Below are 25,838 nucleotides of genomic sequence, written 5' to 3'. Positions count from 1 at the left end.
TGGATTGTGTCTGTTTGGGGTAGGAATTATACATACATACATACATATGTACATATAGTCACTTACAGTAAGAAAGAACAGGAGGCTAACTGCTGCTCCATATGTTCATGGGGATTTAAGGAAATGAAGCTGGAGACAGTGTTGACTGAGAGATGGGAAGTATACAAGCTTGAGGGCCAGGAGGGGTAACTCACAGTTGTAATCCCAGCTACTGGGAGGTAGAGAGGGAGAGGATTGCAGTTTGACCCCAGCTCAGGCAAAGACTTAGTGAGACCCTCTCTGAACAGAAAGCCAGGTTGGCCCAGGACAAAAGCAAAAGACTCACCTGAAAAATGACTAAAGCAGTAAGGGCTGGGGGCATGGTTCAAGTGGTAGGGTACCTGCCTTGCAAGCGATAGGCCTTGAGTACAAAACCAAGTACCATAAAAAAAAAATGCACAGGATAAAAAGATGGGTAGCAAGGGGTTCCTTCGCTGGCATCCTCTGATTCTACCGTAGGGCCGCACCGCCAGCCCCGTTTTTCACTGGTTGTCTCCTGCCTAGGCGCGTGCCGGGACTGTGATCGCCTGTGTGAGGCTTCTTGTAGCTGTGGAGGGGTCAGGTGTCTGGAACCATGGTTCCCGCATCTCACGCTGCTGGCTCTCCCCTAAGAACTCACCTCGTCGTAGTTTTTCAGGGCCAGGTGGGCCTTCCCCATGTGGAAGTAGGCCTTCGTGTAGGTTTCATCACACTGCATAAAAGACAACGGCGGATGAGATGTTTGGTTAGCCACTTCCCTAACAGAGCGAAGGCAGATGCCCGTGTTTTCAGGACGGGCCGCCGCAGTTGACAATGACAGCTTTTCCGTGTGTCTGTGACTGGTCTGACTGTTGTCTGTGAGGGGCCTCAGTGATGGAGGAGGTTCTCGGGCAGAACAAGGACACTCCTCGCCAGTTTCCATTTTCATGTAGTGAGGCGCACTCAGGAAGCAAACCAGAAGCCCTTGGCTTGGAAGAGCACTTGCTTAGCACGGGGTTCAGTGTTAGAATCACCCAGAATGCTTTTCAAACTCCTGTCCACACTGCTCCTCGGACCAATTAAATTATTGTGTAGGTGAGGGCCCCGACATCGGTGATTTGTTCAGCTCTCTAGGTGGTGTAACAGTGTAGTCGAGTTCAGAGAACTAACTCGTTTATTGCAGGAGAAGGAATTGGCTCTGGGAAAACAGCTGGAGCCTACCAGTACTTCTATGGGTCCAGGAAGTTCTTCCTCCTCCCAAGTGAACCACGACATATATCTTAAGCCACACCCATATCCTTTAAGATCTGAGGGACAGAGGGACGTTCTCCTTCAAAAGACAGTACTGAAGCACATGGCTGAGAACATTCCACTTGGGGGAGGGGTGTTTCTGCACTGATCTGTCTGCTACTTTATGAGAACTCTGCAAGGAATAATTTGGCACAAAGACACGAACACGATTTAAAATAGCCAGTTAAATTAGCCTCGTGTCGTTACAAGGCTGTGTGCTGGGTAAGATGCCCTTTAGGGGTTAAGGGGTAGGGAACAACTGGCCCATGGACATTTTGAGGCCCTCAAAATGATTTGGAACATGGTAACATGGACATGTGCTTCTTGTCAGCTGCCCTCAGCTGTCTACAGAGCCAGACCCACAAGTGTTTTTTTTTAATTTTTGTCAAGTGTAGGGCTTGAACTCAAGGCCTGGGCATTGTCCCTGAGCTGTTTCAACTCAACGCTAGTGCTCTACACCTTTGAGCCACAGCACCACGTCCGGTTTTCTGGTGGTTAACTGGAGTCTCAAGGACTGTTCTGCCTGGGTTGGCTTCTAACCAGGATCCTCAGATCTCAGCCTCCTGAGTAGCTGGGATTGTAGGTGTGAGCCACCGGTACCAAGCCCCACAAGTGTTGCGATAAATATCCATATGGTTGGTTCCCTATCGGCTAGACTCAGAGAGGTTAGGGCATGTGTCCTGGGTGAAACTGTGTTTGATTCCTCACCAGGAGCGGGGTGCCGGCTAGGCCATCTAATGTACTGGATATTCATTCTCCTTGTCGGGATTTTGATGATGATAATAGCAAGGAAAGCACGGAGTGTGGTGCTGGGTAATACATCATGAGCTGCTGTAGTTACAGGGTAAAAGAGATTTCAGGGCAAAAGCGATCTGAAGGGAAGCTGACTCCTAGAGAACTGTCGGAGCAAGCCTGGGAGGTGCGTGGTCGTGGACGTCATCACCTGACTCATGGCTGAGTGAAGGGAGCAGAGCCACGAGCCTGGTAAAGTCACAAAGAAGGATCAAGGAGGCAGGAAAGGCACAGTCAATGGGAAAAAGAGGCAACTCCAACATTCCAGTTCCTCAGGTGAAATATTCACAGCAAATAATACACTGGCAGAACACCAGGGTGACCCAGCTGAAGAGCTGAGCCGTGGCCTCCGTGGGGGTGGCACTGGGAAGCAGCTGTCACTCTGGTGCCATCGTCCCCCATGGCCAGTGCAAAGAGCCACTAAGAGATGCTGCTCCTACCAAGGCCATTCTCCTCGGACCACGTGTCCACACTGAGGCTCCACACCTGGCTGAACTCCAGGTTCCCTTTAAAGAAATTGTATCATCAAGGAAGGTTCTACTTCATTGTGTGGGAAGCCTTCTGCCAGGAAAGAAATGATCCCAGTCCTAATTGAAAGCAGCCTCATGGCCTTATCTTCCTCCCCGAGGAACATCAGTCGTGAAATACCGGCTCTTCTCTACCAATTTAAAAGTGTCAAGAATATTAAATGGGCGTGAAAGCACTAATGCTAATAATAATGGTACAGAGAGTGAAACTTCTTTGAATTCACGGCTTCCATGCAGAACTGATGAATGTTACTACTTTTAGCATTCCTGGTACATTTTAGCCCATCCAGCCAAACTCTGCACCTGGGAGGGAGCCTGGCTGGTCTTTTAATAAGACTGCTTGCTGAGTGTCGGCGTGGCTCATGTCAGTTCTGCTGGGCCTGCTTCCCCTCACCATTCATTATGTGATATTACAATTCAGATTTGGAAACAGGCCTTTGTGGAAACTACATCACTCCAGGGGATTATGGGAGGTTCAGGTTTGAGACAAGGCCGTTTACGTTAGATGGTGAAGATGGTTCTGTGATCCTGCATATACATTACTTAATTCATCTCTGAGGCTCAGGACAGCAGTGGGCTGGAGCAGAACAGAACAGACTGTGGTGAGCAAGTGGCAAATGATGGGTAAACCCACCAAGGAAGACCCCCCCCTTGCCTTGTTTTTGAAAAGAGATCACCATCAAACAAGGGGGCCATGTAGGTTCGTGGGTCTGTGCTGGAGTGAGAAGACTGGACATTGTCCAGTTGCCCTGGGCAACCCTCCTAACTTCAAGGCCTCTCCAGTGCTCGCTGCCTACTCTATCTTCTAAGGAGGAGAAATGAGATGCTTCGAAGGTCAGTTTGGGAAGATCCCTTGGTTACCGTGAATGATCATAAGCAAAGGCGACTTCCTAGTTCACCCCCACCCCCTTTGCTCACTTGCCCCTCCCCCCCATAACAATTAAGTAGGGGGATGGGGCCAGCATGCTGGTACGTATGGGGCACTCTGAGTTCCGCCATGGTTAACAGGCCAGGCTAAATGTGCTCTCCTGAGTGACGAGATGCCCCTTAGCTTTACTTGATGACAAGCTGCTTAAATAACATTGACAGATTAAAATAAAGAGCAATGCAGTCCTTTGAGGGGTTGGGTGGGGCTGGGAGAGGTAAGGGAGAATGACAGAAGGGGTAGCATTGATTAAGATGCATTGTACTCAGAAACTGATAGGCTTAATTGAGGCTCTGCACTCGAAGATAAAGAACATAAATAAATGAAAAACAAAGAGATACATTTTAGAGAATGCCATATCAACTCACAAGGGTTTTTCTAACATTAAAACCATGTGTTTAAAAAGAAAACGTCTGCTTCTTGTTTGTGGAAGGGTGCGGGGGGGGGGGGGGGCTCAGTTTCCTTATCTGTGAGTGGCAGTGTGTGGGTGCAGAAGTCTGAGGAACGCTTGCTTTGATTATTTAGTTACAGACCCGGGTGACAATGGAGCACAGGAAAATGTGGATCAAGGGTTATTTTAACATCTAGTCATCAGAAATAATGTCCCTAAGGAGTAATCATGCCATTTCCAAGACAAACAGGCCTTGCTTCCATGCACCTTAGAGTGTTCCCTTTGGCCGGTTCTGGAAGGAGGACTTACGCAAATCATGGTGCTAGGTGCCTGAGGCCTGACTCAAGTTGAACAACAGGAATTCTTTCTTTGGCAAATAGGGGATTTGTTAATAGGGCTGAAGGGAAACAGCCTAAATGGATGAGGAAGAATGCGAATATAGGAGAAATTAGCTCCTAGAGCTGGCTCAAGAAGAGATTTGTAGTATGATGTAGACAAAAGCACCAGATAGTAAAATAGTGCATGTGTTGGGGGGGAGGGGCGGTTAGAAATGAGCTGTTGCAATGTAAGCCCTTGGAAAGTACTAGCAGGGCTTCTGTGGAAGTGAGCTGGGCTATCCAGACCCTCAGAACATTCCATCTCATTGTGTACACTGTACACAGGCTCCAGCTGCAGCTCATACCCTATACCACCTCCCTTACTTGGGGATTAAGATGTTTGGCCTGAGCAGAGCCAACCCCAGCACCCGAGAAAGGAGATATTCTCTTACCTTCAGAGCCCAGTCACAATCAGCCAGCACCTTCTGATAGTCCCCGAGTTTGCTGTAAGCCTGCAAAAAAGTCAGATGGTTACTCGAGTGCAACTCTGCCCAGAGTACCCTTTGCTCAATACAGCAAGAAGAGTCCCAGGGAGTAACTGGATCGGCTTCCAGTACCAGGCAGCGGGAAGCAGGTAGCATATTCACACTGGAGATGGAGTAGAATTTGGCAAGGGATGGACCACTGACAAGGGCAGGGCAGGGCTTAGGTACCAACAGGGGTGTTACAGAACCCCAGGGCTATCGAAGTGAGCAGCCATGACCACAGTGAGGAGGAGGGAGCACTGAAGAGGAGGAAGACCTAAGAGAGAGGACCATGTGGGAACAGCTGACGAGAGCTGAGGCCTTTTCTAGGCCTTCACTGGAGCCACAAAACCAGGAACGGAAGTACCCGGAGCTCCATGTCTTCCTTCCTTCCGATCTCATTGGCTGAGCCAGAGCAGAAACTAGAGGAGCTGGGAGGCCACGGCCTCAGTGCGTCCTGTCCCTGCCAGGCCCTCAGTGCAGAGCAAGCTGAAGGAGGGCCGGGGTAGCAAGGAGAACATGGTCAGCCAACTAACCACAAGTACAAGGGAAGAGCTCATCTCTGGCGTCCACCCAGCTGTGAGCATCCCAAGAGGATGCCATGCATTAAAGGGACTCAAGAAGGAATTTTGGAAGACAATGCAAACCAATCTGGCTTGGGGATTCAGGTGAGGGAGGAAGGCCAAGCTCCAGGACCCCAGCAGTCACCCATAACAAAGCCAATGCCACCACATGCAGGTTTGTCCGGGACCAGAACCGTACCGAGGCACTGTGACATTCCAACAGTATGATGAGCAGTTGACCCAGACAAGCCAATTGTGAGGTCCATGTTCCAACTCATGGGGAACTAAGCATTCAGCCAAAGCGAGGGGAAAGCAGGCATTTTTCTGAGTTTCTGCAGGGCAGCTCTTTGCTGGCCTAGGAACCAAGCTCAGCATAGCACCTTTATTAACATGGACTGTGGGCTAATTGAAGAAAACTCTTGGAGCCATCTGTTGTTACAAAATACCCTCCTTTTCTCCAGAGCCTTGGGGTGCATTTGAGAGTCAGCTGTGAGGAAACAGTTAGCATCTCCTTAGAGACCTGTAACCACCAGGGTTCAGAATCCACAGTCCCCGAGGGCTTCACCAATGTCTTTATACAGTCTTTCACTTTGTACACCATGGAACACTATTCAGCCACGAAGAAAGATGAGATTGTGTTATTTGCAGGAAAACGGGCGCAACTGGAGATTAATATGTTGAGTGAGATGAGCCAAGTTCTTTCCCTTTTTAGGGCTAGGAGGTCAGATCTGGCCAGCGCCATCACTGGCTGTTGAGGGGTGTTAGATTGACTCCATCTCAGATTAGCTAAAGAGAGCAGAAGCTGACTCCATCTCCACTAAGATCTTCCCCACCCCTGAACTTCAGAGTTGAGGATTCCCCCTCGCTGTAAATAATAGTACACCCCCTCCCCCGCCAAATCAGCACACCAATTCTAACTAGAAAGATGGGATGGTTCAAACAGTTACTATGAGGCAGACTGTAACTCCATTGGCCACCTGCGTGTGACCTGGCATGCTCTGTAAGTGTTGTAACCTCATTGGCCACCTTCATGTGGCAAGCTTGACCATGTGGTATTCCATGGGTGTGCCTGGATTCCTACAGGAAGGAAAGTCCCACCCCCGGGTAATGGGTGTTCCTAAATCTCAAGAGACAGGGGCAGGCACATGTCCTATAGGTTACTGAACCTATCAGTCAAGTGCTTGGCACTGGGAGCTTCCTATGACCCAGCCCCCTGAGCGGACCCTATTTAGGGGCAGGCCAGCTCAGGTGCCATTATGCCATGCCACATATTCAAGTCTGGTGTCTCAACCCCATGGTGCCCCAAGTCAGCTCTCCACTGGAGCTGACTTGGTTTGCTGGTACTTAGAAATCTTCTGGAAGTAAGTCTCTGTGCCACTATCCTGTTTTGTGTTATGTGTTTTTTGAAATCTGAGACCAGTCCATCCGGAACTTCCCCAGTAAATCCATCTTTTTATTTGAGACTGTCTCTGAGTGGTGGACTCTGGAGGGGCGGGGAATCCTCTCCCTCGAACCCCATTACAGCATTCAACACTGTAGATTCCCTGTTCTCTTTGGCTTTTTCACATTTTAAGAACTATTCTTTTCTTCCCAAATGCTAATTAAATGCTAAACTTACTTAAATTACACCAGCAATCTATTGCTCATAACATTAATTCTGGGAGAAAAACAAAGCAGTGAAAGGGTAGGGGTTTATTATTTATTTTGTTGTTGTTTTTGTTTTTAGCAAGAAACACTCAATTCACAGGGTCCTTATTAAGTGTTTTCTAGCACTGCATGTAAACAGGAGATGCATTTTTAAAATAGTCAATGGCTTTCTATTTGTCTTGGAATAAGCTTTCTCTTTGGGAAGGCTGAGAGAAATTGCTCCCTCAAAGCCTTTCTTTGCATTTACTTGTATCAATCTGGACTTGCTGTTTATGTGATTCTTCAGAATGTATCAAAGAGCTGCTTAAAAATGAGTACAGTAAAAAATGTGACTAATTTAGATCAACTGGGAGATGGGCAGTCTAATGAGATATGTCTGAATTACATAACATCTTCAAAGCAATCCCATTTTATTGCTTTAGAATCACTTCAGAGTCACAATCCTGAATAAGCAGCTATTGGTAGATGTATCTAGGGACCAGATTTGGAGATAAATCAAGAAGGGGATATAATGGAAGTATTAATTGCTTACATTTAAATGATTCCTCTGAATGGTCAACAGAAACTTAATTCCTTAAATGGGCTTATTATGTCTCCAGTGTTATTATGTAACTTAACGAGGATGACTGAAGAGCTGCTACAATCAGAGCATTGGGGGAGAAGGTATATGGCAGCTTTTTGCCCTCAATAACGTTATAATTTTGCTACAATTATAAGATATACAGTGCTCAACCAACCTTTAGCCATCATATCTGTCAATTTACTTCCTTATACAAAGTTGTGCAACACATGGGGTAGGCAAATGACATCTTATCACCAGTCGGATGTCTGCAAAGGGCTGAACTAATGAGGTTATACTGTGCTTGGAATAATAATAATTATTATTAATCAACTGTTATTATTATTTTATGCCAGTACTAGGGCTTGAACTCAAGGCCTGGGCACTATTCCTTAGCTTTTTCATTCACGGCTAGAGCTCTTCCACTTGGGCCACAGTTCCACTACAGGCCTTTTGGTGGTTGAGAGGAGTCTCAGGAACTGTGTCCGTGCAGACTTTGAACCATGATCTTCAGATCTCAGCATTCTGAGTAGCCAGGATTACACCGACACAGCTGGCTTGTGCTTGGAATTGTTCCACATTAAACACTGTCCCTCCCCGCTCTCTGGCCTTCCTGTGTCTGTTTCTTGCTCTTGAGGCTCTGCTTCCCTAAAGCACAGCCAGAGGTCCCATGGCACAGAGGCTGGATGGGAAGAGCACGGTGAAACCGCTTCTCCCTCTCGTAAAGGACACAGCGCCAAGGTCACCCCCTTCCACTCCTGCTGACGGGTCCTGACCACCTAGCAATCATGCCCATCCATCTTGCCAGCGTTTCAGGCCCGAGCCACAGAGACTTCCATCACACGTGGGAAGAACCCAACTACTTCTCAAGGATAAGGTCACAGATAACGTGTTTGTTGTTGTTGTTTCCACTGAGAGCTGTCTGCCTCCTCCCTTCGTTAAGTAGCAGGTAAAAAACCTCAGGGCAGTGGTTCTGCCTGGCACCCCAGGAAACAGATCCCCCGGTGATATAAAACTGAGGTGAAAGGGCTGCGGAAACTCAAACTGGCTGGAAGTCCATCTGTGACCCCCTCCCCCACTCGACTCCCACCATAGAACCTTAAAGAGGGGGTGGACAGGATACATGAGAAACTAAGAGGAGTTAGGAGTTGAGATAGCACCATAAAGAGGGTGGGCTTGCCAGTGTGCCATCCCCCCCCCCATCTGCTCCTGTCTCGTGACCACCGTGCCCTGCCAACCGCTCCCTCCTTCCCCGCCCCGCCCCACCCCCCCATGGCCTGCTGACCTGGGCTCGGTTGGTGTACAGCACCTTCATGTCCTTCCTCTTCTCCAAGCCCTCACTGTAGTGCTGGATGGCAAGCTCATAGTCACCCTTGCTGAAGGCTTCGTTCCCCTTCACTCTCAGGGCTGTGAGAACGGAAGTCAGGCAGATGAACTCTCAACACACACCCAGCTTCCTCTGACTTCCCAGTTCTGCTCTGAAGCTCCTCGCGACCTCCAGATCAATCCGTAGGCACACCCCACTCGGTTCACTCTGCGGCTGCTTCAGGGTCTGCTTCTTTAAGGGTCCCCCCCAACCCCACCCTGTCCCCACCTCCTGTCCAAGAGTTTGAACGCAGAGCCTGGGTGCTGTCCCTGAACCTTTCTGTGCTCAAGGCTAGTGCTGTACCACTTGAGCCACAGCGCCACTTCCAGCTTTTTCTGAGCAGTGGGAGAGAAGAGTCTCAAGGGCTTTCCTGCCTGGGCTGGATTTGAAGTACAATCCTCAGATCTCAGCCTCTTGATTACCTAGGATTATAGGCGTGAGCCACTGGTGTCCAGCTTTTAAGTATCTTTCCCCCTCCTAACCCATTGACAAGTCTTCTAGATGGCATCTGGGAGAAAACATGTTTGTGCATCAAGGTTCAGGACCACTGTGAGTTTGCCACACATCTAATGTCCCCTGAAAACCACCTTCTGCATACATATCCACCCTCTTACTCACACTGTGTGTGTGTGTGTGTGTGTGTGTGTGTGTGTGTGTGTGTCTTTTCTCCCTCTCCTGTCTTGTCCTTGGCTTTCTTATTTCATTTTTCTTCCTAATTCCCTCATCCAGGGCTCAGGCTAGCCGTGGCGCCTTGCTCCCTTCTCTCCCTAATGTGCAAGCGTAGTGAAGGGCTGGCTACTAAGACCATCCACAAGCTTTCAAAAGAGGGCGGAGCAAGTCCTCCCACTGCAGCGGACCAGAGGACAGATGACCACCGGCTTCTGCCTGGCCGGGCTCCCGCTGACACAGCCCCAGCTGCAAACAAGTCACCCGGCAGCACACCTTCCAGCCCTCAACATCAGCGCCCAGACTCCGGTACGCCTTTCCCGGCACCGCGAAGGGAGGGACAGACAATTACCATCGGCCTGGACTTTGTGTTCCATTCTCCTCTGGGCTCGCTCCTTGGCGTCCTTCTCTATAGATGCCAGGAAGGCCTCTGGCAGCAGAGGGATTTCAAACATGAAAAGAAAAGCACACACACGGTGCTCACTTCTCCAGTGGAGATTCCAAAATGAGCCTCCAGCCACATTTCTCATGTGTGCATTCGTGGGCACACGCGTGCACACAGACACACAGACACACGCGCAGACACTTCAGAGTCAACTAAAGTGACATTTTCTTTCTTTGACACTAAATGGCAATCGGTGCGATGTATTATTATACATGATGACTGTGACTATAAATTATGTCTTTTAAAAGAGATTTTCTTTGAAGAGACTTTTTTTTTTTTCTGTTCCTTTTAGCATAATGAGCTTTGAAGCTGAGCACCAGAGAAACTTCTGCAGCGAAGGGCAAATTGGATGACACAGAAGAAGTAAATTCGGTTTACAAAAGGATTGGCCAGGAGAAAAGAAGACAGCAAAGCCTCCCCCCCCCCCCCCCCCCGCCCCGCACTGTCCATCAGACCATGGCTATAGAACTTGGGGATTAGCGGGGTTTGGGGCATGTTTACTTGTAAACCTAGAGGCTAACATTTAAGGTCTGGAAGTTATAATCAGTAAAAATGGAACCTAAATGAAAAAAAAAATAAACACATTGAGAAGAAAGACGCCGTTCTTACCTGGGTTTATTCCATCTTCATTCTGCAAGACACGGTTATCATAAAAATAAGGAAACATATTTCAAAAACTACTCTCTACTTAATATGCAATTAAACCAAAAAGGTAAATCAACTACAAATGAGGAATGAGGTCCTTTCTTTTAATCACCAATGCTAAAGGGCCCCAGGTTTGGGGGCTTACTTTCAATGAGCAGATCTGATGGGCACCGTTTCTAGCACGGTTTCTAGGGGCTGAGAATCAAGATTCCCCGGGGCCCAGCACACGGCTCCCCTCCCCACAGTGAAAGTATGGGCTGGACATAGAAATGAGTAAAATGTATCACAGAAGAGCTAGCTCACTGGCTCAGCAGGTGGAAAGGCTCCATGTTCATTCAAACAACCCCAAAAGACTGTTTAAGGATGTCCTAGAGAGACTAGGCAGGGGAAATCCAGAGTTTATACTCCCTGGTGGAAAATACCGTTAGCAAATCTAAGAAACAAAAGACGATTTTGGTGTTCACAGACAGCAGGTATTAAACTGCCACCCAATGCAGGCCTTCCTGTTGAATCTACTTAGTTAACACCATGGCAGAACAGAACCTGCATGGAAGCTTCAGGAGGGCTGATGAGGGTCTTGTCTGAGGTGATCCGACACTCCTCCCCCTCCCCGGAGTCCTCCTCCATCAGCAGCAGTCGCTTTTCTGTCTCCAGGACGGCTTTCTGTTGTACCGCTGGGTCATCGGAATTCATGTCTTGAATTAAATTGGCTAGAGAGGAAATCAGATGTGAATCAATCAAGCTGAGACTTCAAAAGGAAGGGAAAAAAAATACTTCATTCACTGGGAAGGATGGTGGAGAAAATTAATGGGGAAGATCTTAAGGAAGGAAACTAAGGCAATAGAAAGCAAAGACTGAGTAATGAGAAGCAATCGGGAACAATTAAGGACAAGGTTTGCCTGGAAAGAAAGCTGCTAGAGAATTTAGCTCCGGGCTTCAAGGAATACTTTCAAGCCATTCTTCAGTGCAACTGTAATTTATGGAAAGCTTATTAGGAGGTAGATAGTCTGCCGAATAATATAGACAATGATGGGTTAAAAAAAAAGGAAATTTCTTTCTGTGATTTGCTCTTGTGAAAAGCTTTTGATCTCCCGTAGGAGACAAAATGCAAGTACAGGCAGCTTGAAGGTGCACATAACAATAGCCCTTAACTTCCTCCCTCCACCCAGACTCTCTTCCCTACCTGGATTTGCAGCCTTGGCTCATCACCTGGCAGTCATCTCCGTCTGGTATTCAACCCCTTTGTCCTCCCATCCCCCCCCCTAACAGATGAATCTATTCGCCTCACTCCCATCCCAGAGGGATCTACCCACTTGTTCAATATCCTAGGGGAAGCGTATCTCATCTCCTGACATGGGTCCCCAAGACTGGCATGAAAACAAAGCCCCAGGGACCCACACTTTCCAAGCCTCCACTGTGCCAAGTTTCCAAACACTGCAGTGTAAGTCAAGGGGCCAATCCAGATTCATAGGGTGGAGAAACACACTCCTTTGATTAAAAAAAAAAAAAAAGATTTATGACTGTTTTCTTCCATCAACCAGAATGTAGTATAGTTAAATATTTTTTAAGTAATTTTAAAAATAAAATGTATATTCTTTTGTAATCTTTTTTCCCTCCTTAATAAGGATACACACTATTTCCACAATAAGTATAAAAGAAAGAGTTGCCATTCTTCCATGTTTTTGACATGGTCAGACTTTTAAATTGTTGCCACCTAACAAATGGGAAGGATGGCTCCTTAATGCTTTAATTTGCATTTTTCTGACATACCTGAAATTGAATAACTTCCTTGGAATGTTGTTTGTATATTAGTTGATGCATCTGTTCCTACCCATAACCAATTTTGTAAAAACCGTTAAGCTGTCCAGTTTGTATTCCTTTATATAATTTCCTCATACATTACGAACTGGTCCCATGTATTTCTACATATCTCCTCCTTGTTTTTGAAGAGATTTTCTTTTTTTAAAAAAGAATCTGCAGTTTAAACCATCCAGGCTGTGATATTTTGTTTCAGCAGCCTTAGCAGGCTAATACAATTGCCTAAATTGAGTCTGATCATCTTGTCCTTTGCAAGTTTCTGTTTCTGTCATCTATCACTCTGAAATCATTTGCTTAATATGTTTTTGCCAGTGAACTAAAAAATCACAAAGGAAAGTAACTCTTTTGTCATCCTCTACAGTGCCTAAGAATAACATGAAGCCCAAGAAATAAATGATATAGAATCTATACACATGAAGCCATATAAACCCGTTAGTTAAAAATGAATTAAAGCAGAACTCCAACTTCTCAGACAAGCCACATTTCAAATGCTTACTGTCCGTGTGTCAGTGGACACTACAAGGTGTATAGCATTTCCACTACTGTAGGACGTTCCACTGGGCATTTCCAATGTAAAGAATCCCTGGGCGAAATTCAAGTAAGGATACAAGAGAGACAAAAAGGCCAAGTGAGGAGTATCACACACCAGAGACTGGAAGGGAAACACGGCAGTTTGCTGCTGTTCAGGTGTGAGGTGGGGAGAGGCCGAGAGAGGTAAGGGGAGGAGGGGGGTTTCATGTGAGGACCGAGGCCCCTGATGTGAGGCTAGAATTTATTGTGACTGTGAAGGAATCCAAGCAGAGAAGTGTCTGGCCAGATGTGCATTACAGATTCATTTCTCTGTGGGGAGTGAGGAGCCTGGTGGCAGGGACAACAATTAGTGGTGGTTGAAAGTCCATTGAGATTCAAGGGAGGGTTGGGAAGGATGGAGCTGGGGAAAGATGCCAAATGTGAGGGCTGATTGGATGCAGGGTGAAAAGGTGGGAGGAGCTCAGCAGACCTTTGGAGTTGTGGATGATCATGCCACCCACCACCTGAGACCAGGGAGGGAAGGTAGGGCTGAGCCAGGGAGGCAGACGGGGAGAGACGCTACCACTCAATTCTGCACATATTCGGCTTGAGCTCTCAGTGGACCACAGTGAGATGGCAGTTGATCTTCGAGGCTGAGGCTCTGAAAAGAAGGCTGGGTGCGAATTTAGAGGTGGGAGTCACCAGCAAAACCAGGTTGTACAGACAAGGGGGCCAAGACCAAAATTCATGCAAGAGCATTCAGGGTGGAGCAGAGAAGAGGCTGGTGGGGAACACAAACACCTCAGTATGTCCTACTGTGAAGCTACCCAAACCATTTCCAGACCCACTTTATTCTCTCCATCCACCCCACCTGCAGCATTTTAAACAGACTTCGAGTTGCCATGGAAGGTTTGCTTGTTTGTTTGTGTCTAGCCTCAAACAAGCTCCCTGAAGTCTGAACGGGGGCAGACTGGGTATGGCATCTTTCGAATGTGATGTGTAAATGCAGAGCGGACTCTCTGAGGCTCTGTCTGTCTCAGTTGCCCAGAGGGAGAGAGAAGATGATAATCACAAACCACCCACATAATCAAAGAGAAAGCCATTGGATTGTTTTGTTTTGTTTTGGTCTCTACAGCTCAAAACCAGAAACGGATCTTCCCTAAAAAGGAGGGATTTCAGACCAGCCGGTGGACTCGAGCAATTCTTGAAACAAAGGAGACAGCAAAGGGGACAAAATATGGCAGAGGACTGTCAGCCTGAAAACAATGATGCCAATTAACAACCAGAGAATACTTTCCCGAGGCTCTCAATACCCATTCTGTTTAATTCCAATTACATTTTTTTTAATTTTTAGAATAAGAGTCATAAGTCTGTTAGGTAACCCAGGAACTAATGTAGAGTTATTGTTTTTTTCTTTAGCCTCACTACTTCTATCTCTCTCCAAAGTAGAATTTAATTCGCTTGTTATTTATTGGTACTTACTGATTTCGTCCACATTTTTAAGAAATTTCTGCAAGTCTTTGTCTTGATACTCAGCCATGGTCGACTGGAGTCCCTAAGGGAGGCAGCATAAATTAGAAAAATACACAATAAAACACTAAACAGAACTTTGTCAGGCATAGTAGCCTACTAAGACTAAGAGCCAAGCGATTATTTTAAAGGCAAGGTTGTGTTTATAAATGTCATGAATAACAGCAGTGATCTATTTCACTCTGACTGCTGTTGAAGGGCCATGGGACACTCATTATTTGTGGTGTTACTTCCGGAAAGCTGCCAGCCCTCCCTCCACTGGGGAATCTGTTCTGCAAATAAAACCACCATCAACCAGGGCATGGAGAACAGTTGACAGGTCACCAGCCATAATGGAGGATGCTAATGGCTAGCTCTGGTCCTAAGAGGCTGGGATGGGGCAGGTGCCAGGTAATAAGAGACCAGGCAATTTACATCTACATGTCTGCATTTGTTTAAAACGCGCAAGCCACTGGCTTGTTTCTGAGGAGTGGAGGTACAAAATTGGCTGAAGGGATGAGAACTTGATACCAAGGTGCTTCTCGAACCCTCCCCGAGATGCCTGGGATATACTACCTCAGTTTTGTCTTGTGCCAGTGTTAGGGCTTGAACTCAAGACCTGGCTGCTATCCCTTCGTTTTTCTGCTCAAGGCTGGCTCGCTCTCTCACTTGAGTCACAGATCCACTTCTGGCTTTCTAGTGGTGAAATGGAGAAAAGGGTCTTGCTGATGTTCTTGCCCTGGCTGGCTTTGAACAGCACATCCTCAGATCTCAGCCTCCTGAGCAGCTAGGCTGACACACGGAGTGGTTGTCTGGGGCTGGGCTGGATGATGGCTGGGCTGGGCTTCCTTTCATCTAGAGCAAGGGTCGTGAATTCACTGGTCCAAGACCCCTAGGGTGGGAAAGATGGCCTGGCAAGCCACGGACCGGGCCAACCCTCTGCCTCCAGTGCCCGGGACCTGGGCACGCGCGTGTGTCTGGCCACTGCCACACGGGAAGGACGCGAGGGGCGCAGGGAAGTGCAGCCTGCTCAGCTCCACGCTCCCCAGATGAGGTGGCTGGCCCCCATCTGGCTGGCTCCACATGGCCACGCCCCTCCCTCTGGCCACGCCCCTGACAAGGCCCCGCCCCACCCCGCCGCCGGGTCCGCCCTACCGGGGGGCGTGGCCATCCCCCCGTTGCTTGGCAACCCCGCCGCAGCGTCCACCACCGACCCTCTGTGCCCAATGGAGGTTTCCGTTTCCTAGGCAATGCCGTCCCAGCCGAGAGGGCCCGACGAAGGCCGCGGCTCGGCTTTGGGGGCCGCAAAGAACCAGATCCCCAGAGAGACTTTAGGGCCGCTCCGCTGCACTGACCTGACGCGTCCCGAGTTGGGCCGGAAGTGACGGCTGTGGGCGATCTGGGCTGGGGAGAGGCGGGGCCGAAGGTCAGGGGAGCGACTGTAACCAAGGGGCGTGCCAGGCCCGGGGGCGTGGCCAGGCCCCGAGGGCGCGGCCAGGAAGGAGGGAAGGAGAGCTCAGCTGCCTGCCGGGTTCCAGGCCCAGTTGGGGTCTAGAAAGATTAGGGGAGCTCTAGAAGGCTGCAGCCCAGGATGGTGAGGGCACGAAGGGCGGGAGGCCTGGCTCCACGGTGCTTCCCTTGCTACAGTGACAATATCTAGGGACCTTGAATTTATGTACATTGTAGTCACTGTTCAAGTGTCCTTTGCTGTGTGTTTTCCTATGGATGCAAACATGCCAAAGGAAACGGGTTTTAAAAGCATTGGTGATTTATGCTTCAAATCTGTTTCTCCCAGGGAAGCTTTATGAATCACACGTAGACACCTTCGCTCCGTCCCATCCCAAGTCCCTGAAATAGTATTTAAATTTCACTTTTCCTTTATGTCCTCAGTAGGAATTGGAGAACATTTGGTCACTTCCCACTGCAGAGTAAATCTGAGACTTGATAGGTTATCACACCGTCTCCACTCTCTCCCAACTGTGCACCAGTCCTAGCCCTTTGCTTTGTTTCGTCTTTTATAAGCCTACAAGAGATAGCAACACCTTTTTCCCTCACGCACTGCCTCATGAGAAATAAAGGTCCCTACCTTCGTCTGCTTTCCCTCAGCTGAGCGTACAAGATAGACAAGGTCCACCTGAGTCCAACAGCTAAACCACATGGCCGCTGGAGCTGCAATTGGTTTGTCTTTTGTCTTCCAGACACTGGAAGAAGCTGAAGGAGGCTGGCTCTGTTTCTTCCCACTCCAGGGAGCATTCCAGAATTTCTGATCCCTGAGCACATGCCCTTTCATAACTATAACAGCTAACAGCCCTGCCTTGGCAGCCCACCTTGCTCTTTCCTTCCTCCCTTGCTGTGGGGTGCGGGAATCATCTCAGGACTCAGCCATGTGTCTTTTGGGAGACATATCTTCCTTAGAAGTTCGTTTTCCCTTCTTTGCTTCCATACTGGGGTTTGAATTTGGCGCCTTGTCTTTGCTGGGCATTTGAGTCATGCTCCCAGCCCCTTTTGCTTTTGGTTAATTGTCAAGAGATAGTATCTCATAGTTTTTGCGCTGGCGAACTCTCAACTCTCCCACCTACAGCTTCCACAGAGCCACTACACCAGAATCTTGATAACATTTTTTTTCCTGGGTTGGTTTTGAATTGTGGTCTTCCTATCTTTGCCTTCCCCCAAGTGGCTGGTATTAGGGTCATGAGCCGGCGCACCTGGATTTCTGTGCCTAACTCATGACAGTTATCCACCACAAGCACGTTAGCATTCGTGAGGTCAGAGAACGCTTGCTAAGTGCCATGCGCAGATGAGATACTCACTCCTGCACACACACCACTTCATTTACATCTCGTAGTAGCCCTCCAAGGTTTTACTCCCATGTTGCCTCCAGAGAGGATAAGAGGAGTGTCAGAGGCCGAATAAGACATGAGTCCCGATTTAAGATCCAGCTACCCCCATCTTAATGTCTCCCTTTTCCGGGCAAGCTCTGTTCAAACGCTTAGGGCCATGGGTATCTTGGGAGCCGCTGCCCTTGCTTGGTTCTTGGGCTGCGTAATTCTCTCCTGTGCCCGTCCATGTGTTTCACAAAAGGGCCCAGCCCTCCAAAGGGGTGCTGGTCCCACTCCATTCACAAGCAAGGCCACTCCAGGCAGATCTTTATTAGAATTTCACTGGGACACCAGGTCCCTGGCCTGACAAGAGAAAGTTGAGCCTTCAGTGTCAGAAGGGAAGGGCGCCTTCCACCCGGCCTACTGTGGAGCAGCAGCGCCACCGTGTGGACAGCCCAGCCACACCGCCGGGGTGTAACCTAAGGCAAAGGCTCCATCTCTTTATTTTTTCTTCTGGCATTTATTTATTTCTGGCGGCACCTACTTCCTGTATGTACTTGGCAAGGTCCCCTCTAGGACTTCTGGGATTGCTCCTCTGGAGAGTAGAATCATTTCAGTAACTTCCACAGCTGAGGATTGCTATGCAAGCACTCTACTATTGGAGCCCTACTCTTAGGTGCTCTGCATGTTTTAGTTTACTTATACAGTTTTGTTCCGCTGTTAGTGAGTTATTTGGCTGTTACTCTCCTGCTTATTCCTGGGCAAATGTCCCGATTATCTAAAATTATAGGTGTGTGCATTATTCTTGCCAGTATTTTTTTTAAACCATTATTATTGTTATTATTATTATTAGTTTGAACTCAAGGCTTCCCACCTTACTTACCAGGCAGATGTTGTACTTGTTCAGGGCAAAACCCTGACCATTTAGATCTTGATCCTCCAGTTTCTGCTGCTTGCTTAGCTGGGATATCAGATACATAAGTCCAAATACATCACCCTGGGGATAGGAGTCCAACATGAGTTTTAGAAAGTCAAGAACCTTCCGTCTAAGCTGGCTATCAGGGGTTCATAGCTTACGCCTGGAATCCTACCTCCTTAGAAGGTTTAGAGCTGGAGGATCATGCTTCAAAAGCCAGTCTGGTGGGAACGTCTGCTAGATTCCATCTCCTATTTATTAACCCTACTGGAAGTGTTGCTCAAGTGGCAGAGCACCAGACTTAAGGAAAAAAAAAATGAGCAAGAGTTGAAGCCTTTCGTTGAAGCTCTCTGGTAGTAGCACAAAGCAAAACCTCAAGCACCCCATACTGTCTATGACAAGAGGGGGTAGCACGTGTTGGAATTAGCAGCTTGACTCTGATGGTGACTGTTACAACCTGCTGCTTTTCACGTTAATGTCGTTTATCGAGCAGGAAGTAGCATTGCTCTTTTGGTATTACATTTTAACTTCAGCAAAATGGAATATAGGAGGTTGGATCTTGGGACTGGCAATTCCAGACACTCCAAGCATGACCAGACTCAGTGCAGGCTGTGTATTGGTTGTAATCTCCTGAGCCTTCCCCTGTGGTAGTACCCAGAAACTTCGGATTCTTCTTGTGGGTTCACACACTACAGCTTCTTTTTCATTGGTAGGAGTTTCCAGAAACATCCTGGCAGTTCAAGGAACATTCCAAAAGAAAGCCCAAAAGAGCTGTTACCAGAAGAAAGGAAAATTACCATCCCAGTAAACACATTGGCCCACTGCAGAACTGTGATGGGGATGGAAAGGTGGTCTTTTGAGTCAGGCATCGGTGGCTTGTGCCTGTAATCCTAACTCCTTGAGGAGGTTGAGATCTGAAGATCCAGGTTCGAAGCCTGCCTGGGCAGACAAGTCTGTAGGAGTCCCAAGTCCAAAACAATCAGCAAGAAGTGGGTAGGGTACCAGCAAATCAATGCAAGGGCCAAAACAAAAAAAGAGCAAAAAAAAAAAAAGGATAATATTTTAAAGCATCTGGTAGATTGGGTTGCTAGCTTTCAAAGTTCCTGTAACAGTAATGAGTATTGTCATGTCATTATTCTTACTTGGTCAAAATGTGCTCTGTACACTGCAGGGTACCACATCCGTGCTGACAGAATTTCCTCCTTTGGAGTTCAGTAGACGCAGACGACTCAGTCCAGGGGACAGTTCGGGAGGAGAGCATTTTTCTCAGTCCCCAGGCAAGGCTGTGGCTTCTGTGCCCAAGGCCGGCTTGTGAGAAAAGCCTGCTCTCCCTGTGATTCTCAGGATGGCCACTGGGCGGCGGCTTTACCCGGCCTGTGCCCGGCCCAGCTTGGCCTCAGCCATGAATCCCTCTTGTCAGTCCCAAGAAGTCTCAGGTGCTCCTTTCTCCTCACACCGCCTGCCTGCTAAAACCCCCATGTGTTCTGGGGCTGGAGGTGTGTGTGTGTGTATGGTGGGGTGCACACAGGTAGACGCGTACAGAGGTTGCCAGTGGTGTCTCAAGTGGCAAAGAAATTGTGCTAAGTCTGAAGCATGATTTCTTTCCCCAAAGATTTGCAAGCCTTGGCAAGAGGCTAAGTGTATGTTTTGGTGATCAGATTTGGTAGGAGACCCCAGTGGGCTTTGATCATATTCTGGCTGTCCTGGACATAGGCTACCCCATCCCCCACCCTACCCCCTACTCCAGTAGCCATACAAGTGTGGTTTGAACAGACAGGGGCAGGACGTAGCTTGTGCATTGCCCATTGTGGAATGACTAGCTTCAAATCTTGACTTTGCCTCTTACTTCTGTGTGATCTTAGGCAAGTTACCAAGCCTCTCTGTGCCATGGCTTCCTATGTAGAAAATGGGGTAAGAGTGTGTACTGTCTAGGATACAATTAAACAAGTAAACGTTCGCAATTGCTTAAATCATCCCCACCCCTGCCCTAGGAAGCATTAGCAAAAATGCTACAGAAAAGCCCAACTGTCAATGTGTAGAGTATGTTTTTGACCCTCATCTCATAGATTATTTGTTTTGCTATTATTACAACACTCCCTGCTGCTGAGCCTCCATCCCTGGGCTTTGTGCCCTGTCGCTACTAGAGGACCTGAAGTCCTCTCTGTCCTCTCTACTGTGGTCTCTCGGCTGGCCTCCAGGGCTCCTTTGAGAGCCCCGAGTTCTGTATTGGAGTGGGGGGGGGGTGAGTTCTCTCTCAGGGAGAATTGTGGGAAATTCCCACTATGCTGGGTCAGGGGGAGGGGGTTGGAGGGGAGGAAGGACAAGAATGGAGAGACAGGTGGCCGGAATTTCATCTCCTTCCAATGAAACTCCATGCCTGAACTCCATTTATTTATTTATTCATTATTTTTCTGACAATTCTTTCAGAGACAGAACTGCCCTTGACTTTTCCTTCCCAGGTGCTGGGCCCCATTCTCTTCTTTTCTGAATCTATCTTCGCTTCCTCCGTGATTTTCTCCAAGTCTCCACATCGTGCTTCTTCTCTCGACCTTCTGTGGTCTGTTTCCCCCGCCAGCAACCACGGTGCTCATTTGAAAACTCACATCATGTCAGGCTTCCGCTGGACTTTCCATCACACCCGAAGAAATGGGAGAAAGTCTAACAGTGGTCTACCGACTCCATGGGGGGGTATCTGGCTCATGGATATCTCTGGTCCACTTTCCTGTCTTTACACTCCGTCCCACCTCCTCATTTGCTCTCTGTTCTAGTAAAGAACTGTTCTGCACCCAATATATGTGAATGGCGTGCGTGTGCGCGCACACACAGACCTAGAAAAGGAGGCAATATTCCTCTCATGCTCAGATTAAAAGCTCCAACTGGATTCACAAAGGCACTCAAGCCATTGGCAAAGGTGTGAAGTTCGGACTGCTCTTTTCATGGTTTTACTTCATCTCACTTGCTTAGGTAAGTGAACCTATGAACTGCGTTGGGTTGGGAGCCATAGTCATGTGTGAATGGATACAAGACTTCAGCCAAGAAGAAGCAAAGCACTTTCCACAGTGTACTGAGCATTTTGCTACTTACCAGTCACACCCTTTATAACAGCAATGTTTATATTAGACACCCAGGTCACACACACGTGTGACCCCTCTCCTCTGGGCCGTCCATGGGTAAACTCCCATGGGTGAACTCCTTTACATCCACCCCATGTCTAGCATGGCTCTTCTGTTCACATCCCTCCCCTTGGGCTTGAGTGATGGCCCCGGCATTACCCCAAACATCAGTGATTGCTACTGGGACTAGAAAATCCACAGCAAAGGCTCTGCCTACAGGCCATTCCCGCTAGTGCTTGCGTTTCACCCATCGAAGTCCATAGCTGTCACACCTGACCTTAAGCAGGAAGAGAGGCACGGGCCTGTTGTGTATCCAGAAGGAGGACAGAGAGAGCAGGGATAGTTGTGAAGAGCCCTAAAGACTAGCACAATGGTAGGAATCTAGTCCTTACATGGAGCTTCCATTCGCCGGTGGGTTTTGCCCACTGCTGTACCCTAAGCATCTTGGAGATGCTGGGTACTTACTATAATCTGGAGAAGAGGGGTCCTGGAAGCAAGGCCTCATGGGTGAGCGGAGAGGGCCAGCATTTCCTGCTTTGTTCAATTTTTGGTAAGCAATGTGGTTTTTGTCTCCCTCCCTTGCCTTCCCCCATCCCCCAAGCCATTTGTCGCGGGACATTGACCCCACAGGGACATGTGGCTGTGTGTCATTAGACCAAGCGCCTAGGACACAACATGAAGGCGGTCACCTTCAGATTTGGACAAGGGACAAGGCATCCTTGAGGGTGGGCACCTGCTTTCATTGCTGCCCTGGGGCTTTACTCGGGCCACCTACACTCAAGACACTGGATTGAACTGACCTTTCTCACAAGGTCAATACTGTCATCAGACCGGACAACGCTGGATTCACGAGTCACATTTTTCTCAATGAAGGGAAAGAAATTCCAGTTGGACCAGCACCTTTGTTTTTTTTTTTTTTTCCTTTCAATTTTTATTGAACACAAGTATTCTGACAGAATGCAAAGTCAAAATTCTCAGTTAGTACTCAGTATTTACACCGGTGAGAATGGAAACAAAGGTGTTGTGGATGTTTCACTTGATAAAAAGGTTTTATAACAAGAGAGAAGGCCCCCGAAGTACAGAATGCTGGGTAAGGGTGTTCATGGAGGTCTGGAAAAACCACCAACCAGACAGACAGCCTAGGGTGAAACTCTGGGAGGTGAGAGGTTCCATAGAAAAGCGTGAAGACAGAACTCCACTGGGTAAGCTGCGACTATCTATATACACCAGGACCCTTCACGGCTGGGAGACACACTCATGACACCTGAGAGGCCCTCCCGCAGAACTCGGCCTTGCCGTTCTTAATGTGAATACATATGCATCACACACACACGCGCGCGCACGCACACACACACACACACCAATGTCGAAACGAATGGAGTCGATCCCTCCTTTAAAAGGAAAAAAAAAAAAAAGGAAAATAAGAGGCTTGTATCTCTTAACATAAAAGATAGAACATCTCTAAAATAACATGACTCCCTCTTTGATTTTCTTTTGGAGGAAGCTTGGCTCTTTAAACAATAAAAGCTCATGCATGCCGAGACAAACATAATATGTAACACGAGAGAGGCAGACCAAAGGGTGGGTGGGCAGTTTGGGGTCCCAAGGGTTCTAGGACTCAGCTTCCCTGGGCCAGGCTATCTATGGGCTGGCTCTACTTCTGTCTTTTCTCTAACCATCAGAACCCCAAATTCCTTTTGCCTAAGCATGACGGAGCAGTTGGAAGGACACACGATCTCTGGGAGGCATGGCACGGGGCCTTGACCCGGCTGGTCCGGTGGTTACTGACATCGCAAAGTGAGAAAGCGATTCCATTGGTCAGCCTGGCGACTGGAAGAGCCCGCCCATCACCACGAGGCCTTTCCCGCCTCAGGTGCCCACCTCTCCCATTCTGCTCGGTGTGCAGAGAGCAGCCTTTGCCTTCCTTTTTCCTGAGGGGCCTGTGCATTTAGATGACTGATCCGTGTGGACCCTTGAGTCACAGGGCTGGGTATTCTGGAATCCTCCATTTCCATCCCCAGGAGTTGGGAACAATGCAAAAGAACCCCACATTTAGCAAATGACAAGACCGTTATTATTATTATCATTATTTTTTCACAGTTTGAAATGATCATCGAGCATCGCCACTGGTCAGAGTGCAGACACGTCAGGACATGGGGGAGAGCGGAGCCCACGGAGTGGACGTGGGGCCATCTTGCCACCCTAGCCTCTTGCTGCGTGGTACCTTAGGAAAGGAATGAGAGCCAGACGATTGATCTCCATTGACTTAGCGTCCTCTTCTTCTTCTTCATCATCATCATCTTCGCCGTCATCGTGGTGGTCGCCATCATGATCTGTGTTTCCTTTTCTTTGTCTAAAGGCTTCGATTCCTTTTGTAAGATTTACATTTTTGTTTCCTGAATATGTGTGTGTTTTTTTCTGAACTATCTGCTATACCTTTCCACAACCAAACTATGTTGAAAGTTTTATTTCAATACTATGACAAAAAACACGTTTCACACTAAAGTTCACGCATCCACAGTGCACAAGCTTGCAGTTCTAAAGTAGAATGAAAAACCAAAAAGCAAAATTTCTATACAAAGGGCTGGCTTTTCCCTTCTTCCCCCCCTCCCATCCCTCTTAAAGTTTCTGTATTTTTTCCCCCTTTCACTTGATTTCCAATCCAGGAAAGTTGTGTTATGACTCCAGATAGCAATTTGTTTTGTTTCCTTTTTTTTTTCCTGTTTGTTTTTTAAACAAACGCTGCTTAAGTGAACAGAAGGCCAATGGTACTTCAACAGATTTCCAAAAAAAAAAAAATGACACCAATTCCCTGAAGCGGACATGCTCTTCTGCTCAAATCTAGATTCTAGGCTCGAAAGAAAATGGTATGTATATATTATATTTGGCTTTCTACAAAATAAAAAAAAGGGATGTTTGGGGTCAAAATATGTGATCACCAAGACCAGCCCCAACTATACAATCTTTTCTGCTTCATTCAACAAAGCATTTGAGTGCTCATGAGTCAGATTCTTTGTTACAGACGCAGGCAGGCGGTAGCTAATCAGAAAGTGGTCCAACCTCTGAAGGATCACCAAAAGGAACCAAAAATCCAAAGGCAAAACAATTTCAGAATGAGATGGATTTCTACCTGAGTTGGACGCAGGCAAAAATTGCAAATGAGGACAGGGAAGAAGAGTGGCCTGAATCAAAGTTGGCCCATGTTCATGAAATAAGGCTGCCTCTAGGCGATATTTGTTACTTAAAAAAAAAAAAAAAGGCAGTATTTTTTTTAACATGGACAATTAAACAGAACTGAAGTCAAACATATATCACCTTGTAAACACTGGAAAACAACGATGTCAGAAAGGAAAGAAGAGGGGGTGAAGAAAGGAAAGAAAAAAAGAAGTCAAAGAAATCTGAATGCTGAAAATGGAGGACCCTTCGCCCCCAAGAAGTTGTAATTTGGCATAATTATGAAATAATAAGCGTCTATGTGGGGAAATGAATTCAGCTAGAAAGGGCGACACACTTTGCATACGGGAGAAATACAACGTGAACAGAAATTATAACTTATTTATGAGGTTTGACAGACGTCCAACTTGACTGAAAGTATAAAAATAAAGTGTGGACTTTGTTCATCCAGTTAGGCTTAGTGACTGGAAGTTTTTTGTTTCGTTTCGTTTTCATTCTGAAAACCGGTCTGTGCCAATTGGGTTATACCAAGTATGGTCTTCCTGAACCTAGATTTTTTTTTTTTTCTGAGCTTCCTAGATTCTTAATTTGGGGTCCTTTGTTTGATTTTTAAATGGTTTCAGGGAACAGAGTGTCCTAGTTTGAGTTTAACCTTTTGTCTCATTTTCTTGCAACAAAGGAGCTCTTTCTATAAACCTACAAAAAGGAGGTCCTATGTTTATCTGTTTAGTTTTCTTTTCTTTTCTTTTTAAAGGCAAAAGACACTAGAGGAATGAGATTCTGTGTGTGTGTCTGTGTGTGTGTGCGCACACGTGTGTGTGTGCGTGTGTGTGACATTGGGAAACACTCTGGTGAAGCCACTGTGACACTTTTCCTGGCGCTCATCAAGCTTTGCTTTCATTTTCCTTTGTTTGTGTGGTGTCGTTGGGGACGGTCTTGGCTTCGGCTGGCGCTGGCTTGGCTTCTGACTCCTGGCTGTCGGACTTTGCTTCTACAGGGCCCTTCCTGCAGAGAATCCACAAACAGCACCATTGAGACACAATTGCTAGGCTGCTGCAGACATCTCCCCCACCACCCTGCTCTCTGCCATACCTTGGGGAAGGGGAGGGGGGACCTCCATGGATCCTTCGGTTCTAACCTTAGATGTACACTGGGAGTCGCCTGGGAGCTGAACCCTGAGCCGTGTCCCCAGAAACCCCAGGCACACAGACTTTTAAAAACACCCAGGTGACTCTACATGTGCAGCCTTAAACTGCAGTCTTTCCCACTTCAGGAAAATGAGGCTGAGGCTGGGTTTGAGCCTTGGGGCGGGGAAAGGGGTAGAG

General features: G+C 47.6%; 2 protein-coding genes across 10 annotated transcripts in view; both read right to left on the bottom strand.

Annotated features, from left to right (window-relative positions):
* Positions 1-15,885, bottom strand: part of Ttc12 (tetratricopeptide repeat domain 12) — a 32,133-nt gene extending 16,248 nt beyond the window's left edge. Inside the window, exons 1-8 of the mRNA XM_048343871.1 lie at positions 15,847-15,885; positions 14,465-14,537; positions 11,198-11,364; positions 10,619-10,640; positions 9,917-9,994; positions 8,818-8,939; positions 4,692-4,751; positions 659-730 (exon numbers count right to left, since the gene is read on the bottom strand). Coding sequence (XP_048199828.1) covers positions 659-730; positions 4,692-4,751; positions 8,818-8,939; positions 9,917-9,994; positions 10,619-10,640; positions 11,198-11,364; positions 14,465-14,522 — 579 coding nt within the window. The 5' untranslated portion in view covers positions 14,523-14,537; positions 15,847-15,885. The remainder of the gene's footprint in view (positions 1-658; positions 731-4,691; positions 4,752-8,817; positions 8,940-9,916; positions 9,995-10,618; positions 10,641-11,197; positions 11,365-14,464; positions 14,538-15,846) is intronic.
* An 8,108-nt stretch (positions 15,886-23,993) lies between these two features.
* Positions 23,994-25,838, bottom strand: part of Ncam1 (neural cell adhesion molecule 1) — a 244,708-nt gene continuing 242,863 nt past the window's right edge. For all 9 annotated transcript variants that reach the window (XM_048343870.1, XM_048343859.1, XM_048343863.1 and 6 more), the window contains one exon: positions 23,994-25,518. In XM_048343870.1, coding sequence (XP_048199827.1) covers positions 25,398-25,518 — 121 coding nt within the window. In that variant the 3' untranslated portion in view covers positions 23,994-25,397. The remainder of the gene's footprint in view (positions 25,519-25,838) is intronic.

The sequence above is a fragment of the Perognathus longimembris genome, chromosome 3, assembly GCF_023159225.1.
Source record: "Perognathus longimembris pacificus isolate PPM17 chromosome 3, ASM2315922v1, whole genome shotgun sequence".
NCBI classification, from domain to species: domain Eukaryota; kingdom Metazoa; phylum Chordata; class Mammalia; order Rodentia; family Heteromyidae; genus Perognathus; species Perognathus longimembris.
Note: the sequence above shows the minus strand (reverse complement) of the source record. Positions and strands in the feature narration are given on the sequence as shown.